The 17,427-nt window shown below is 40.7% G+C and overlaps 2 protein-coding genes across 3 annotated transcripts; one reads left to right on the plus strand and one right to left on the minus strand.

Moving 5' to 3' along the window:
• The first annotated feature begins 6 nt into the window (after positions 1–6).
• LOC122080831 (serine/threonine-protein kinase Nek3-like) lies at positions 7–9,891 on the plus strand. 2 transcript variants are annotated; one of them, XM_042647696.1, is made up of 3 exons: positions 7–588; positions 687–722; positions 9,450–9,891. In XM_042647696.1, the coding sequence occupies exons 1-3, from the start codon at positions 395–397 to the stop codon at positions 9,538–9,540; spliced, it is 321 nt and encodes a 106-aa protein (XP_042503630.1). In that variant the 5' UTR covers positions 7–394; the 3' UTR covers positions 9,541–9,891. The 2 variants fall into 2 exon arrangements, 1 of the variants encoding a protein (XP_042503630.1); XR_006140922.1 differs by lacking the exon at positions 687–722.
• A 1,142-nt stretch (positions 9,892–11,033) lies between these two features.
• Positions 11,034–12,616, minus strand: LOC122082614. The gene has a single exon (XM_042650299.1). It carries the CDS (start codon positions 12,578–12,580, stop codon positions 11,120–11,122), a length of 1,461 nt encoding a protein of 486 aa, XP_042506233.1. The 5' UTR covers positions 12,581–12,616; the 3' UTR covers positions 11,034–11,119.
• Positions 12,617–17,427: the final 4,811 nt, after the last annotated feature.

Below are 17,427 nucleotides of genomic sequence, written 5' to 3' on the forward strand. Positions count from 1 at the left end.
ACAAAAAGAGAAAGAAAGAAAGAAAAATAAAATCAGAACCTAGGCGACTAAGGTGGGCACCTTTTGTGCAAAAATAAGGCAAGAACACACCTTGCCTTTGGAATAGGGCCTTGATGCCTAGGTGACACCTTGACAAATGGTCCTACTCCATTTGTTCCCAATAATGTCCCAAAACCTCCCTTGTGCTCGTTTTGATGACATCCTCCTCACAGCAGAAGGCTGGTGATACCATAAGAACAGCTGTCAAAATTTAGTGTCACCATTCTAATTGGGAGGTGGGGACTAGGCCTAACTCTTTGATTCCTGGGGATGTCGAAATTGATCACATTCCTCCCACTTGGTGAAGCCTTTTTGTTGTTGTACATCTATGTTTTCCTAAAATGATCTTGTGGTGATGTTACCAAATGGCACCAGAAATATCCATCCCGTAAACAGTTTGTTCCTTCACAGGTTTTGCTACTTTTATATATTCAAACTCAAGTTTTACCTGATGCTGTTTTCAGGAACTCCATTGTACATGGCTCCAGAACTAGTCCGTGAACAGCCGTATAACCACACTGTTGATTTATGGTCTCTTGGAGTTATTCTGTAAGTATCAAGTTTTCACATTCTCTTTTATAATATCATTGATATTGTTGGATTTTTATCTCTTCTGATTATACTCTTTGTTTCATGTTCTACAATAGGTTTGGGAAGTTGTTATGTCCTATTTCTATGAAATGGTTAGGCAGCTGTTTCTTGTTTACGATTTTGTGGGTTTAGGTAATGATTATGAGATTGGTCAATTTTCCGTAAAATGAAAATTGCGTTCTCATGGTGTTACAATCTCTCATCCCAAATGCTCAAACTATTAAGGGAAACAACAATGTATATCATACTCCCTTGCACATATGGGCCTATGCATGCATGCATGCGCTGCTCTACACGTGACACCATCACATGGTGCGCCATTAGGTGGCACCGAGTGTACAAGGTGTCCTTAGGTTTACCAATGGTCGAAGCCCTGATCTCCTAGCTCTGATACCATGTTACAACAACTTATCCCAAAAGCTTGAGTTGTTAAGTAAGGGCAACAACAATGTATATCCACACATGGGTCACCGCCTAGAATTAGGGCTAGGACTCAAGATAATGACTACAATTGACGAGGACGCCCAAAACAAGTCGCGGGTTAGGGTGTGAGGCACCGACTCTGCTTATTTGAAAACTGGTCTTCTAAACCTTCAATGTGGTAATTGAGAGGTTTGAACCATTCTACATTTCTCTAACATATATTAAACTTGAGTTTCAACCTAATTGTGATTTACTTGGGGGTTAAAGTTTCCCTGATGGCTTCTCAAGGGCAAGATTTTTATAATGGCCCAAATAGCTGCCACATAGAATATTAGTTGATGCTCAAATTTTGTGGACATGATTTTCACCTTACCATCTATCTGAAACAATATCAAAGGCAGGTTACCAGTCTTATTCATGAGAGAGAAAGAGAGAAGAAGACGAAGAATAGATAAGAGAAGTGCAGCAAGCCTTGAAGAAACTAGGCTTACGGTTTGGATGAATGCCTAACCATGAGCACTATAGTATATTTATAATATAGTAAAGATAGTGTAGGACACACTTCTACCCCTGGATTTAAGTCATTACACAGAATACCCTTAACCATGGAAGTGAATCTCGTATAGGTTTCGACCAGTTTTGCCTGAAACTGGTTGAACTAGCCACTTAAAATCCCGCTGCATCTTGCCTCTCTGCTTTGATGTTAGCCTCTAGGGAGGTGGGATAGGTGAGAAGCCGCGAGAAGTTCACCGTTCAAATAGTAAATAGGGGACCATATCTTAAATATAATATTTCAGTGCATTGGAGCACCTTTTCCTTTAGGCTTTTTTGCCACAAAAATGGCGAAATAGTGTCAATCAATGCTGTAGGTCAATCAATGCCATAGGGCTCAAAATAAATATTAATCTCCATCGAAACTTGCCATTAGACCAAGAGCATTGGGTTTCGCTTGTTACGACTCAGAGATTGAGGATTTTGCCAAAACTTTGATTTTTAGCCCAAATCACTTCATTTATCTCTGTTTTTTACATTTTAATATGCATTCAACACTTCCACAATGTTCTACCCAAAAAAAAAAAAAAACTTCCATAATGTGTCTTTGCCTCATTGGAAGATACTCACAAAATCTAACCAAGATAGCAGTTAAAATGCTCTTCCATACATGTTTTGCCTTTGGGTGTGAGTGTAATTAGAGACGTTCAACCTCATACACTCCAAAAGGCGGAATCGATTAGGTGCCATGCAGTTGAAGGATTTGGTCTATGTGCATAACAATATGAGATTGAGAGAGGATCACATACACCTTGACATGGACAATGATACAACTCCAATCAAGTTTAGCGGAATCTTCCAACAAGATGAGGAGGATTCCCTTTATGAGCGGGTCAAGGATCGAGGTTGATGAGGTGAGCCTGTGTTAGATGAGGTTGGGGGTAGCCCAACTGCCAAATTGAATCATAGATGGGTGCTAATGTCAAGGAGGATATGGTATCAAAGGGTAGAGTTCACTCACAAATCCGGCATCCATTTGAGCCTCAGCCTGCTGGAGATGATGACGAAGAGAAGTCTCATTCCTGGGATGGTACTCTCGCACCTACTTTGATGGTGGTGGTGATGTTGGTAGTGTTGGGGGTCATGATGATGGTGATAGATTAGCAACCTTAAGCGAGGAGGACTAGATGCTGTAGGATTTGGAGCCAACACTCAGAGCTCGTTAGATTCACATGGGGGACTCAGTTTGAGCATGTCATGTAGGATGAGGATCATGGTGCACGTACCAGGAGAGGCCACACATGCAGTTCAGATCTGAGGTGGCAGTTGGAATGGGCATGGATGTATCGAGCTTGTCTGGCACGTTGGAAGTTATGAGTTCTGATGATAGGAGAGGATCTGGTCATTGGCGTGCACCATCCTTCATAGGAGCTAGCCCCTGTGCCGCACGCCATGTTGATAAAGGCTTCAAGAGTGTGGGTTCAGTTGCTCAGTATGATGGATATGGTGGTGGACCATCCTTCAAGGGCACTGATTTGCCATTTAGAGGGTATGATGGCTATAAGGGTGGCTATTGTTACTGCAAGAGTATCCACCTAAGTAAACAGTCCCAAATAACTCTTCAGATCTCAAGAATGGAGGTAACTAATCATTTCTGAAAATTAGGGAATAGAGAGAATTTTAGTTACTCACAAACCTAGGCTCAGATCTGCCTAGAATGCTGGTCGAGTGTGGCTCCAATAGGGTCCCACAAAACCCCAAAACAATAGCCTTGTAAGGCTGCAAGTGGTGGTGATATAGCTCTTGACAGAAATTAGGGTTTTGATGTAGAGAAAATTCACAGCATCAACACCAGGCTCCAGATGGCCTTGTAGTCCTCAATGATCCCTCAAAAGGGATTTTGAAACTGATTTCAGGTCAAGACATGATTGCCATGACGAGCCTGTGTAAATAATTTTTCCCATTCATTAATATATGCAAGGTTCAAGATTTCGGTTTTGACTATGTTTCAGGCCCTAGTTAAAACCAAAATATACCACCGAAATGGTCGAAATATGCCACCAAAGTATGGTTAATTTCGGTAATTAAAAAAACCCAAAATAGTGAAGACCCCTCAATTGACATACCATTTCCTATTATGCTATGTTTAAGCCAATTTGCTACAATATTTGGGCTCCGTATCAACCCTACAAAATCTCTCATCTTCTTGACTGGATCTCTGACTTTGTCAAAGCCTCCTGCTTGAGCAAATTGGTTTCAGCATTGGTCTCCTTCCGATGAAGTATCTCGGGCTCCCCCTTATTCCAACTTGACTCTCTGCCAATCACTGTACTCCTATGGTTGTCCTCATTAGGAAGCGCCTCCAATTCTGGAAAGGAAAACTTCTATCTTTTGTTGGTCGATTAGAGCTCATCAGATCTATTCTTCAAGCTTCTTACATTTACTAGTTGGGTTTCTATTATAGGAATCCATCATTTCCAAGCTTGAGTCCATTTTTGCCTCTTTCTTGTGGAAAGGAAGTGACTGTTCCAGATTTCTTCACCTTATCAGCTGGGCTGCTATTTGTCTTCCTAAAGCAAAAGGGGGTTTAGGTTTGAGAGGGATCAAGGATGTTAATTTGGTTGGTATCATCAAGTTGGCTTGGAAGATTTTCTCAAAGAAGGAAAGTATATGGGTTGAATGGGTGTACTCGATTCTTCTTAGGTCCAACTCTTTTTGGAAAGTGAAAATCCCAGTTGATGCCTCATGGGTGTGGCGTAAGATCATTGCTACCCCCCTCTATCTCTTCAACCATCTCCTCCCACATTGGTGATGGGGCCAATACTTTCCTTTGGCTTGACCCTTGGTACCCCAAAGAATCCTATATCATACTATAAGTGCCAGAAGCATCTATAAATCGGGCTTGTCCAAGTATGCCCTTGTGGCAGATATTTTATCTTTTGGCAATTGGTCTCCCCCAGCTCAATACTTGACCCAACTTGCGGATATATGGAACTCTTTACTCGTCATTCTGGTATCTCAGCAACAAAGACAAGACTTTGCCCTTTGGATGCCATCCTCTCCAAAGCTCTTCATTGCTAAGGTTGCTTGGGAATTTGTCAGGACTCATGGCCCGGCCTCTCCATGGCACAGACTCATATGGTTCAAGCATCACATCCCCCATCAGAGCTTCATGGCTTGGAGTCTTTATTAACTCCTTGCCTACGCAATCTTTCCCCATCTAGAGAGGCATCCCAACTAATCCTATGTGTATCCACTGTGGCAATGAGTCGGAGAATATCGAGCACATCTTCTTCGCTTGCACTGTTTCCTCCTCCATCTGGAAAGGGATCCTTGCCAAATGCTAGCCAGTAAACAGGAGAATTCTTCCATTCCACAAGGAGTGGATTTGAATGGATATGACATTTTAGGGAAAGTCTGTTTGTGATATTGTGGGAAAGCTCGCCTTCTGCACAACAGTAAATCAGATCTGGATGGAAAGAAATCATAGGAAATGGACCTCCAATTCTCTCACTTGATAAGATTTGGGGCTCCATTTCCTTTGAAGCCAGGGCCAAGATTTCTTGGGGTTCTTCCACTTGTAATCCCTCCCTTAGAAACTGTCATATTGAAAATTCCTAGGAGCTGCCCAGCTCCACCATTAGGAATTGCCCTACTCCCTGAGTTTGGTTCTGCTTTTCTTCCCCCTCCCCCTTCTTAGGGGCTGTAAGTTTTTTCTTTTTCGCTTGGCAGTGAATTATTTATTCACCCCCCCCCAAAAAAAAAAAAAGAAGAATCATACCCTTTCCTATTGACATGTGTTGAAATAGAATATTTCATAAAAATTTCGGTATTTCGACCGAAATTTTGAACTATGAGTGTCACAATATTATATTCTGTAGCTTTACAACTAAAACTGTTTGACCTTTCAGGCCATCAAGTATCAAGTATTTGATTTGTTTCTGGTCTTGTTTTTATGTTGATGCTGAGTTCAAGTCATTGGTTCACACATTCAGAGCTATTTGCTATATTTGTGTGAGCGGAGCAGCCTCTGGCTCTCCCCTCCCCCCCAACCCCCAATATTCATCACATTCTTCTTCCAGTTTCTTTTTGTTTTTCTTCTGATTAATTTGGGCAACTGCAGCAACTTGCTGCCACTTTTTTTTTTTTTCCATTTGAGCAGCACATCTCTTTCCCCCTGGCTTTTAGTCTTTAATACCAGGATGAAGGGAGCATGTGAAATGGATGCTACCTACATTGAGGTTGTTGTCTTCTAATTTTGTTGAATGATGATTTTGAAGAATAATAGTTGGTTAAAAACCTACAAGTTCTGTGAAATATGGCAATTTTTTTTCCAGTTCATGCATATTGGAAAACACTTATTTTTGGTTAGCGAAAAAAGGTTCTTTAGCTGATGCAGATAAATTACTGGTTTAAAATATAACAAGAAAAGGACTAACCCAGGCAGCCCAAACAACCCAATCAACCTAAGGCTGGCCCAAGTAGTCCACCTCTTGGGCAGTCCACCTCTTGAGCAGTCCCCCTCTTGGGAGGCAGCTGTAGAGATACAAAATTCTTCGCCAACTACTTCTTTCAAAGCCCTCACCAACCAGCGTCCAAAGTCTTCTACTAATGTCAATAACGGAGGCTTAGTTTATCTAGGTTTAGCCTATAAATACCCTCAAAATGAATGAAACTTTTGAGGTGTTTGCTTGCAAACCTGTTGTCTGAGAGAGACTGTGAGATCAGCTGAGAGAGCTGAGGGTGAGAGACCTAGGCTGAGAGAGCCACCCCTATTCCCTTTATCCCTATTCTCTTCTATCCACAACCTATCTTCTCTTTTGTTATTTTCCCTATAGCCTATGTTAGTCAAGCTCTGTTTGGAGGTTGTTACCAATATTTGAAGATTAGCATCAAGCCTGATTTTTATGATTTGTTCAAGACCAGTGATAGTCATTAAAAATAATTTTCTGAATTGCAAGCTGGTCTCTAATATATCTTAGACCCTAAAGTCTCTGCAGGACTTACTTTGTGTTTCCTCAAGGACCAACTGAGATCCACTCAGCCAGAATATCAGCCTCATCTTAGGCTTAGTTCTTTAGTCTCAGTTTATTCTGTTTTCCAGATCTAATATTATTCAGGAATTGTTATCTATTGTAAGGGTCTATTGTGGGGAATTTCTGAATCTTATTGTATCTAAATATTGGGGATTGTTTCATTATACTTTGCTAGAGTTTACATCTGTAGGCTATAGCTGATATCCTATAATCAGACCTACTATTGTTACCTTTTGTGATCCTGCTTGGGTTAAGTCCCTTGTGACTTGACTCTACATTAACTTTGTATCAAAGCTATGGATGGCGAAAGCTCCAATCAAATTACTATGGAGGATGTGATGAAGGCCATTCGGCAAGACATAGAGCTAGTAGATGGACCACCTAATGAAAAGCTTGATTTGGCATCACTGGACGAGACTGTATCAATAACACCATTGAACACTGCATGTTTAGCTAACTGTTGTGCCCACTCTAGCTTGCTATGCTTGGCCCAACAAATCTCAACAGTGTGATTAGACTTGTCGCAATAAGTACACTGCCGAGAGGACTGATCTGTCTTCTGTCCTCCAAACCCATTAGAACCACGGCCACCGGATGTACGACTCCCCCTGAACCACGGCCTCTACCGTGCCCCCAACTGGCAGTAAAGGCATAATTCTCTTTGGAGGAGGAATTAGGCTGAGAAGCCACAAGTTAAATGTGAGAAACCATTTCATTAGGATTAGGAATAGTCTCTCCAGCAAGTAGATGGCCTTTCACAACCTTCAAATTTGGGTGCAAACCAGCTAAGAACTTAGATACAAAAAGCTCATTTCGTAGAGCCTTGAGTTTTTCATTATCAGTGGTGAAGAGGCTGAAAGACATTTAACTCTTCAACCATGACTTTGAATGCACTATAATAATCCTGTGCAAAGACTTATCGCCTTGCAGAAACTGAAATAGCTTCTCATACAGATCATACGTGCCATGTTCTTCTCCTGAGAATAAGTCTCATTTAAGTTGTCCTAGACACCCTTAGCAGTGGTGTGGAACATAACATTAGCATCTACATCTAGGTCCATACTATTCCATAACCAAATGAGTATGATAGCATTATATTTCATCCACGTATCGTAGTTCTTTTCAGTAGTATCAGGAGGGCCAGAGGTAATATGCTGGAGTTTATCTCTGCCTATGATATATCCTTACAGCCTGAGCCCATAACGGATAGTTGGAGCTCCCTTTGAGTTTAATGGAAGTGATCTGAACATTCACATCGTCAGCAGTAGGAGTAGGAGACTTGGTCTCATTGGTCTCAGCCATATAGGGAATTCAAAGTACGGACAGCAGCAATAGATGCACAGCAGGGAAGCACAAAAACAAATTTGCAAACCACACAAGAAGTAGGGCAACAACAGCTCCCACAGAGAAAATCGACAACTCTTTAGGAAATGCATTTACAGATTGAATGCGTAAATTGAATGTTGTTGTACGCTAGCCCTATTTTAAACACTGACTGCATACAATTTACCTATTGGAAATGTAAATATACAATTAAAACAATCAACACATACATTAAGTTAGGAAATTACAAGTATACAACACTCACCACTTAATACATGGAGTTTCTTGGTGGGTCTAATCTAGGAGCTACATACCATAGAAGATGTCGTTAACACTCCTTTGAACGCTGAACCTATGTATCCCATGGCATATTTTGTGCCCAATTGTCCTGACATTCCATGATAGCCCACCTATAATCCGCATCATCAACATACCGGAGGTATCCCAACCTAAGGAGTGGCTCACTGAGACTAGAGAAGGGTTGAATGAGTAGAAGAATGCAAAAAAGTGGGAAGAAATCAAGTGATTTGGCAAAAAAAATGCAAGTTTTTGGCAAAATGCCCCTTGGCAATGTCGAAACTTGTGGAACTATGAGCTCTTGGTCGAAACCTGTCGAAATATGATAGATTTTGATTGAAACCTGTGATATATATATTTACCAGTTCACACATTGACCATGTTTCTTTGAAACTGGTTGAAACCAAGGTTTCAATCGAAACATGGTCAAAACTGTTGAAACAGGGTTGAAACTTGGACCAAACCAGTTTCGACTCTTGGAGTACCATGTCAAAACAGAGACATCTTGGTCAAGATTGCAATTTTCGACCGAAAGTTAAACCTTGCTTCTAGGTCATATTAATCATAATACAAATTCTTTAAGCTATTGCATTCTAGATTTTTATGTCACAAGATTATTCCTTTTCCTTGGAAATACATTTACAGATTTTGCATTATAGTGGATTCTACTTCTCTATTAAATTTCTTAGCAGCGGATAGTACTTGTTTTTTTGCATTGGGATTTAAAGTTTGTTGAGGATATGAAAGAAACCTGTTGTGTTTTGATATACATTGTTGTAGCCCTTTTTCAACAGCTTCAGCTTTTTGGGATAAGCGGTTGTAACATGGTATTAAAGCAAGGAGGTCGGGTGTTCAATCCCTGGTCTGTGTGAGGGATTTGTGTTGTGTGTTGTTGTGCCTCTACGCTTTGTGCCCTCCAGTGCCACACGATGATGTCACGTGCAGAGCCGTGTATGTGTGGGCCTGCACATGTGGAAGGGTGTTGTGTGTTGATATACATTGTCGTAGCCCTTACTTTACAGCTCGAGCTTTTGGGATAAGCGGTTGTAACAAAACTGATACCACCTTAAGTTTAAAGTAAAGCAGCATATATTATTATGTTCCTGTCATTTGGTGTAGTGAAAGTAACTATGCCACCCATTATATACTTACATGAAACGGATATGCAAGCAACATGAAAAGTTAGGTTGACAAAACTGCGGATTTTCCAGTACTAATGCTACAGAATGCCATATTAAAATTTTGCAGGTGCTGTGTTTGGATGAGTGCACTGCCAGTGTTGACACTTAAACAGCATCAGTTCTACAGAGTGCCATTTCTAGTGTATGAAAAGGCATGACTGATCACAATTGCACACCGCATTTCTACAGTCCTAAACATGGACAACATCCTTGTTCTTGATCAAGGAATCCTGGCAAGCTTAACAAATTTATTTCTTCCTCATGCCAGAGATGCAGACAGTCTTAGAAGACATCTACAGTTATATGGATCTAAGGATATGTATGGTTAGGCTCTAGGTAGACACTTTCTGGGACAGATCCATCTTCAATTCTCTTTGATGTACAGTAAAACAGAATGTAATTAGCCCTGTTGAATGAGTATATATGACCATTCATTTCACTGGAAATGACGTTAAGCAGACCAAGGCAAATGAGTAATGACCACTCAGAATTACTTATTTTTTTGCCAACATTAGCCTAAAATGAAGACCAATCTATAATATTTTGGACATTACAGGACATAGTAATTAAATCCACTTATTCTTGGCCAAGTACTAAGCATATCAAATCATAACACTTGAAATTTTATGAGATGTTTAGGGTCTGTAATGTTTCCTTACTCTTAATTCTTCTGCAAATAAATAGGTTGTACAAGGGAGTCCACAAGTCCTACTACAAGAGGAGTCTTTCAGATATTCATGTTTTGCTAGAAAAGCTTCCACAATGTGAAGAGCTGTTCAATTATACTAACAAACTCCATTGCCAGGATCTTGCAACTCACTGCTTCCAGTTTATCTGACAGATTAGATCTACTTATTTTTGCTAATATGTGTGCTTAATTTAAATCATGGTTGATTTTAAGTTCATGTGGCTGTAAAATGGTTGACTAGCGGGATTAATGGCTACCTGACAGTACATGCCATTATTAAAACCCTTTTAGTGATTGGATCTCAAACTGGTAATTTAGGACTTGAAACATCTAATTCTATCACTTTTTTAACATTTCAACATTTCAATATGATCTATAGTCCGTCACAATCCTGGTCCAAGAGTAAAACTGTTTACATAATCGAATCAAAATTGAGTTACAAAACCAAATTAAAACCGTATTATAAAACCAAAGCCAAAACCAAGCTGAACCAAATTAAATCGACTTGAGTATTCAAATATGAAACCGAATCGGTTCTGTTTGATTTCAATTTACTTCATCATCCCTTTGAACCGAACCCCTCTCTCTCTCTCTCTCTCTCTCTCTCTCTCTCTCTCTCTTATATACACATTCATGAACAGATTGTATCAAAATATTTATATAACTCGAGCTTCGGTGTAGCCCACTACTTTAGAGTATGGGCTGGATGGGCCATAGCACATTAGCTTGTTTAGCTGGCCATACCTCTTGTCAAAAAATTAAGGATAAAAGAGCTGCCCGCCTGCGCCTTCTACTCCCAAATACAGGCAGCCACAAAAATATTACACTGCCCTGCGCATTGAAGATGTTTTCATAGGACTTTCCATTGGCCTACACACTAACAACCTCACAAGCGGACAGCGTTCTCTAATCTTTTAATCATTAAATAAAAATAAAGCACGTATAAATCACGGGACACTGAAGTAAAAAAATGGTAATTCATTACTGAAGTATAATTAAATAAATTCTTACGGGCCATCTCGCCATTCTTTTCTATTCTAAATATTCTTTCAAGTCAGAGGATACTTACAAAAAGTCTCATTTTTTATACAAAGGAACAACCTCTCATATGCCAATGCCATTTTTCTTGCTGTAAACATGGAAGTTGCATACTCCCGGCATGCCTTCCCTCTCCTCGCTAGCCTCTCTGCCCCTTCCTCCACCACTGCCTCCATTGCCTCAAACAAGGAGTCAACATTCGGTGAAAACATAAAACCAAATTCATCGTCGACGATTATAGTCCCTTTTATGCTAGGGAATCTCGACGCTAGAACCGGTTTCCCACTCATCATCGCTTCCATTAGAGTAAGATCAAGCCCTTGTGGACGTAGGGTAGGGTTCACAAATATATCAATGGAGTTATAGAATGCCCCTAATTCGGTAGGGCGCATTGACCCTAAGACAATTACTCGAGGACCAAAATCCTTGTATCGTTGTTCCCATGGTCCGGAACCAGCAACAATTAAGTAGACATTAGGGTACTTAGAGAGTAATCTAGAGAAGGCTTCATGGAGTATAGGATGACCCTTATCCTTCACTAATCTTCCAGCCACACCCATTACAATACTAGCATTTTGGGGTATACCAACCCTAACCCTAAATTCATGCCCTAATTTTTTGTCTTGACCAAAGTCCTCTTCATCTACACCATTAAGAATTACATGTACCCTTCCATTAGGGATTTGATAGACATCCCTTAACATCTCCCCACAACTATCACTTATAGCTACATGGTGAGCATAGTTCTTAAAGAACCTTATTTCTTTCAAAATAGTAGGAAGTACTCCTTGAATTTTCTTTTCAAAAGAAGGTGACATGGGCTCATTGGGCCTACGTACCAAATCTTGGAATATATCAGATTGAAGGCTCTCCAAGGCAATTCCATGCCAAGAAACTGCAAGGTTTGGAAGATCACGAGCTAACCAATGAGGAAGTGCCACACTCTCCGAATGAACAACATCGAATGGTTCCCTTTTGTTCTCAACCTCAAACTGTGCCCATGCTAGGTTGTAACGCCATTGTCCTGGCACACCTTCATGAAAATGGAGTCGTGGGTAAGAGATAGGAGTTGTTGGGGATTGATCCACGATGCCATGAGCTGAGGGAGGTGAGGTGTAGACATGAATACGATGGCCGCGAAGTGCTAGAGCTGTATGAAGGGTAAAGGCATGGCGCTCCATGCCGCCGGGTGCGGAGCTAATAGGCCATTTTCGAGAGAAAACCGCGATCTTGAGAGTGATGGGTGGGGGTTCTTCATCGGCGAATTGTAGATGGTTCCATGCTAATTCGGCTTTACGGAGATCGCCGGACCATTGGTTGATAAGGGTGGAGGAGGTGGAGCAGGTGAAGGTGGAATTGGCGTGGAGGAGGAAGAGAGTAGGAATTGTGAAGAGAACAACAAAGAAAAGCGTGGTGCAGAGGTTGGTTTGAGATGGGAGATTGGACCTTTTGGGCTTAGTGTTGAAGGCCATTGGGGTTTCAATCAATTAGAGAGAGATGTTAAAGAGTTATGGAAGAAAACATAAAGTAGATGAAGGAAAGTGGGGAGGTGGACACGCACTTAAGCAAGTGCGGTGGGCTGGAATTGCCTTTGAGTGCGTTTCTCACGCTTTCCTTAGACCAGACTCCAATGTGACATCTCGTGGGATTGGAGCTTTTGCACTTCCCCGTTTAGTATAATATTTCTGCACCCATCGTTGTTTGGACCTTATATATTAAAGGATTTTCAAAGCTCGTTTGGTTGTTACGTACGTCACTCAAATTATTCTTTCTTTCTCTCTCTCTCCGAAGATCAGACAGGGGGAAGTTTCAAACGATAATGGTGAAGTCAACTATGGAGGGCTCATTCTCGAAGTTCAAGCACATCCACTTTAAGTTGCCATCTCTCTAAGTAGCAAAGGTGGTTTATGTATGGCTATTCATATATTGATCACATGAGGGCCTTTGCTTGTGCAGCAAACGTGAGGAAATTTCAACATGTACGCTATCGATCAGGTCTCCGTGGGTTATGAACCTAATTGTGACTTTGGAGAGAGAGGCAGAGGATAATTACAATGGCTAATGAACCTAAAGCCCTAAAAATATAGGGGGTCATGTCGCAAGGAGGTGTAGTAGTGAAGGTTTTGTATTTTCTTAATTGAAATAGTAGAAGCTTTGGTTACCGTTTGACCGTAAACGTTACACATCTTTGTGTGTATATATGTGTGTGATTTTCTTTCGCAAATTATTGTTCTTCATTTCTTTTTTTTACAAATCGTTGTTCTGCTGAGTTATTAATTCCTAATATTAAGGTCTTCAACTGTCGTTAGAACAGACTTGACATCGAATCCCACCACGTGGAAATTAATCTTTGATTTAAAATGTGTTCGGATAACTTCAATTTTTTGGCTGATTTTCAATTACTCTCTTTCCTTCACTTAATTATCAACCGTCCAATTAGTGACATACAGTGTTAAAATGACATATAAAAAGACATTATTACCCTTATGAATAATATATCTCCCCTTTCCCTCCTCTCCCCTGTACTTGGACCTGCAACTTAGGCTTTCACATCCCTCTTCTACCTATTTTCTTAGTTTAGGGTTAATATTGGGCGGCAGTGCGGCACTGCTCCTCTTTGTTGTTTCCCTTTGTCAGTATTTGAACCTAAACTATCCTACGCCAGAGGACGACGACTCAGACTCTTAGGGCAACATTTTGTCCTCCACCTCCGCTTTCTTCTCATCTCTCCCTTCATCACCTTCCTTCCCCCTTTTTCTTGTGACACCTAAGATTCTTAAGGCACGTACTAGATCTGCTTGGAGATCGATAAGGTGTTCCCACCAAGAATACGATAAGTACCAAGGGTTTGGAAGATTGAGGGTGTGCAAATCTTATCCTTATATATAAACCTTGCCAATTCATTCATTCCCCAAACAAAAATAGCCATGAAACCCGTAAACACCAGAAAAATCAGAGGAACAGACGGAATAAAGAACTAAATTGGTCCAACTAAAACAAAAGGAAATTGAAGAGGATAAGCAAAGGCAGACGGCCGTTCAAATTCGGGTTAGCCATACTTGATTCCGACACCTTCAATCTGCTTTCCAGAATCTGCATCGCCTTGTCACCTCCGACGGTAACGTAGCAGGCGATCTTTTCGTTACGTCTGATCCCAAACGATCGCGTGGTATACATAGCTTTGGAGAACACAGGGGTTTGTTCCAACTCCTTAGAGGCTCTGGTGAGACGATCTCCACTTTCTTCGACGAAGATGTTGAGCACGAGCTTCTGCACCTTGATCTCCCTCATAGGGTTTGAGAGTTTCTTCTCTTAAACCATGGCTCCCAGTGACCGAGCTCACAACAATTATTTTACATCAAGGAAGGGTAACTTGGGGATTATAGATAATATTATTAGGCTGATGTCATCACTTAACAGGGTTCTCTATGTCTGTAAAGTATGTGTTGGGTATATTTTGCATTTAAATGTAGTTTCATGCATTTATATTATTTTTTGCCCCATACGGGTAATTTCGTCATTTTACATATTTAAATGTTTATTTCTACCTTAAGTTAGACGTGATCAGTTTTTTTCCCTTTATATTAAATCTAATTTAGGGGTTTTCTCTCTTTTTTATAAGATTGGCCATAAGATTTTGACTTTAAAGTGAGGATTTCCAAATTAGGTAAAATGCACCAATTAGACCAATTAGGGTTCATAATGTACTTAAATACTTAACCAAGAATTAGTAATTAAGATTAAAACATTAATTTGAGTTATCTTAAATAATTAGGTCCATAAACCTTAACCAAAGATAAATTTTTTACATTATATTAATTAGGTGCAGAAAATGTATAAATAACAAGTATATAACAAGAGTTTGGTCTAGGAAGATCGGTTTCGATCGGGTGTTTTGGGTGCCTAACACCTTCCCAGCGTAACCTGACTCTTATCCAAAGATAATCTGAGCCCTCAGCACAGAACTTCCTCAGCAATAATGAAAAGAATAGGGGAAAGGGGATTACCTTACCATAGCCCCCTTTCCACCCCAAAAAACCTCACTCGACCACTATTGATGAGAACAGAGAGTTTGGTAGAGAGCAAAATTTGGTGCAACCGATCAATTAAAATCTAGGAAAACCCAAATTTACGCATAACATCAAATAGAAAGATCCAATCCAGAGTATTGTACGCCTTCTAAATATCTAGTTTTCAGGGCCAGACCACCCCGAAAAGCTTTAGAATGCATTAGATTTGCCAGTTCAAAAGCCATACAAATATTGGAAGATATAATTTTCCCCCTCTGAAACGCTCCATGTTTCTTAGAAACCAATCTCGGGAGAAGATTAGGCATTCTCATAGGAAAAAATATGAGGAATAATTTTAAGAAAAAAATTCCCAAGACGGATGGGGCGAAACTGATTAACTTGGCATGCACTAGTGATTTTAGGAATGTGAATCAGGAAGTAAGAGTTTACCCCTTTAGTTATAATCCCCTTAATAAAAAAATTCTCCGTTGCTGAACAAACCTAAGGACCTACTATGATCCTGTAAGATCGGTAAAAAGTTACAGGACAACCATTTGGCTCAAGGGCATTGTTGGGTTCTAAATAAAAAACCGCAGCCTTGATCTCCTCTGCTGAAGGGGTAGTTAATAGAGCACCATTATCTTCAGCTGTCACAACCTCAGGGATACAACTCAAAATATCCGTCACGGCAATCGCATGGTCCCTTTTATGAAACCTTTCGAAATGGTCACTAACAAATTGGCCAATGCCCACCGGATAAGAAATTAACCCCATCACCATCTTAGATCTTCTTGATCTGATTTCTTGCTCGTCTAAGCTTAGTAGACATGTGAAAAGATTTAGAGTTACGATCCCTTTGACGAAGCCACTTCATACACGACTTTTTAGGCCACACTTTCTCTCACAACAAGAGGGTGGATTCAAAAACCCATTTTGCTTAAATTTCCGAGTCCAACTGACCCTAATCCGAACGGATCAAAATCCTCTATTTTTCCATCCATGTTTTTCCTTGTTTTGCTACCTGTAAAATGTGACACGTGGACAATAAGGAGACCAACGGTCAAGATTGGGTGAGGATTATTACATCCGGTGCGTTAGTCTTACGTGTTGCGTTCTGCAGGTAACAAAACAAGGAAAAACAGGGATGAGAAAAACAAAGGATTATTTTCCCATCCGAACCATCGATCTCAATCATAGATCGCACCTCCTCCGAGTCCTTTTTAGTTTTGTCATCCTCCACATCAGCATTAGGAATGCTTTCTTTAGCCAGCCAAGGAATAGAACCTACTAAAGAACATAAATCCAACCAGAGAAGATGTCTTTCAACCTTAAAACAGCGCGCATGGATGACCGATGTCAACACTTTGTTTCCATTCAACTCCAAAGCTAAAGAAACATGCTGTGCTGAAGATAGCACAATAGTCGGCTTACTCACATTTGCCTTCCAAAGAACCCATATATTGGGTGTCATATCCCACCCTATAATTTGAAATCAATTTTGAAGCAAAACCCAGAGAAGAAAAGAACTTCTTGGGACATTTTCCTGGAAGAACTTTAGGTTCAACTAGACATACCACAGATGGGTCATGGGTTGTAATCAGATGATGAAGAGAAGTTCTTGCCTTGTGATTGCGAATCCCATGGATGTTCTAAAATATAATCTTCAGAAAAATACTGCAGAGAAAGAACCATCATGGCTAGCATAACTGCCCTCCAAAGAACAATCCACGCCCTGCAACTCTTGAACACGGCCTCTCTGGCGAAGAATGGTTGGATTTGCATGCTTGGGAGATGACGATCTACGTCTTACTTGGGTGAAACCCTCTTGGGAATGCATATTAGCTTGAGCTTCCAGATCATAATGAACTACTACAGTCCTACCTTTGTCCATGCAAGCCACCGTAGGGGGAGAGCATTGCTCCGCTTCACCGAAGCTTATCTCAATATTGCCACAAGGCAATCTAGATGGACCCACATCTGAACCATATCCCATATCAAGATTAGCTTGAGAAATTTGAGAATTCTGAAGGGATTGATTGAGATTGCCCAAAGATTGGGGATAGGGTATCAGGGGAAAGTTTCCAACAATAGGACTCTGGTCAGCAACAACATCTGCCCTCTCATTGGATTTGGCATCCGCCTCTTGCCCCCTAATAAGGGATTCCCCCCAAAAACAAGGAACTTGGACACCATCGTTGATTGGGAAATTAGTACCAAGATTTCTATCTAAATCAGAATTCTGACGCACCATTGGCGGCCACTCCTGGCAGCGGCGAGGTCTAGCAGGCCTAGATCCTTCCTCCTGTGCC

Source organism: Macadamia integrifolia, chromosome 6 (genome assembly GCF_013358625.1).
Source record: "Macadamia integrifolia cultivar HAES 741 chromosome 6, SCU_Mint_v3, whole genome shotgun sequence".
Lineage (NCBI taxonomy): Eukaryota > Viridiplantae > Streptophyta > Magnoliopsida > Proteales > Proteaceae > Macadamia > Macadamia integrifolia.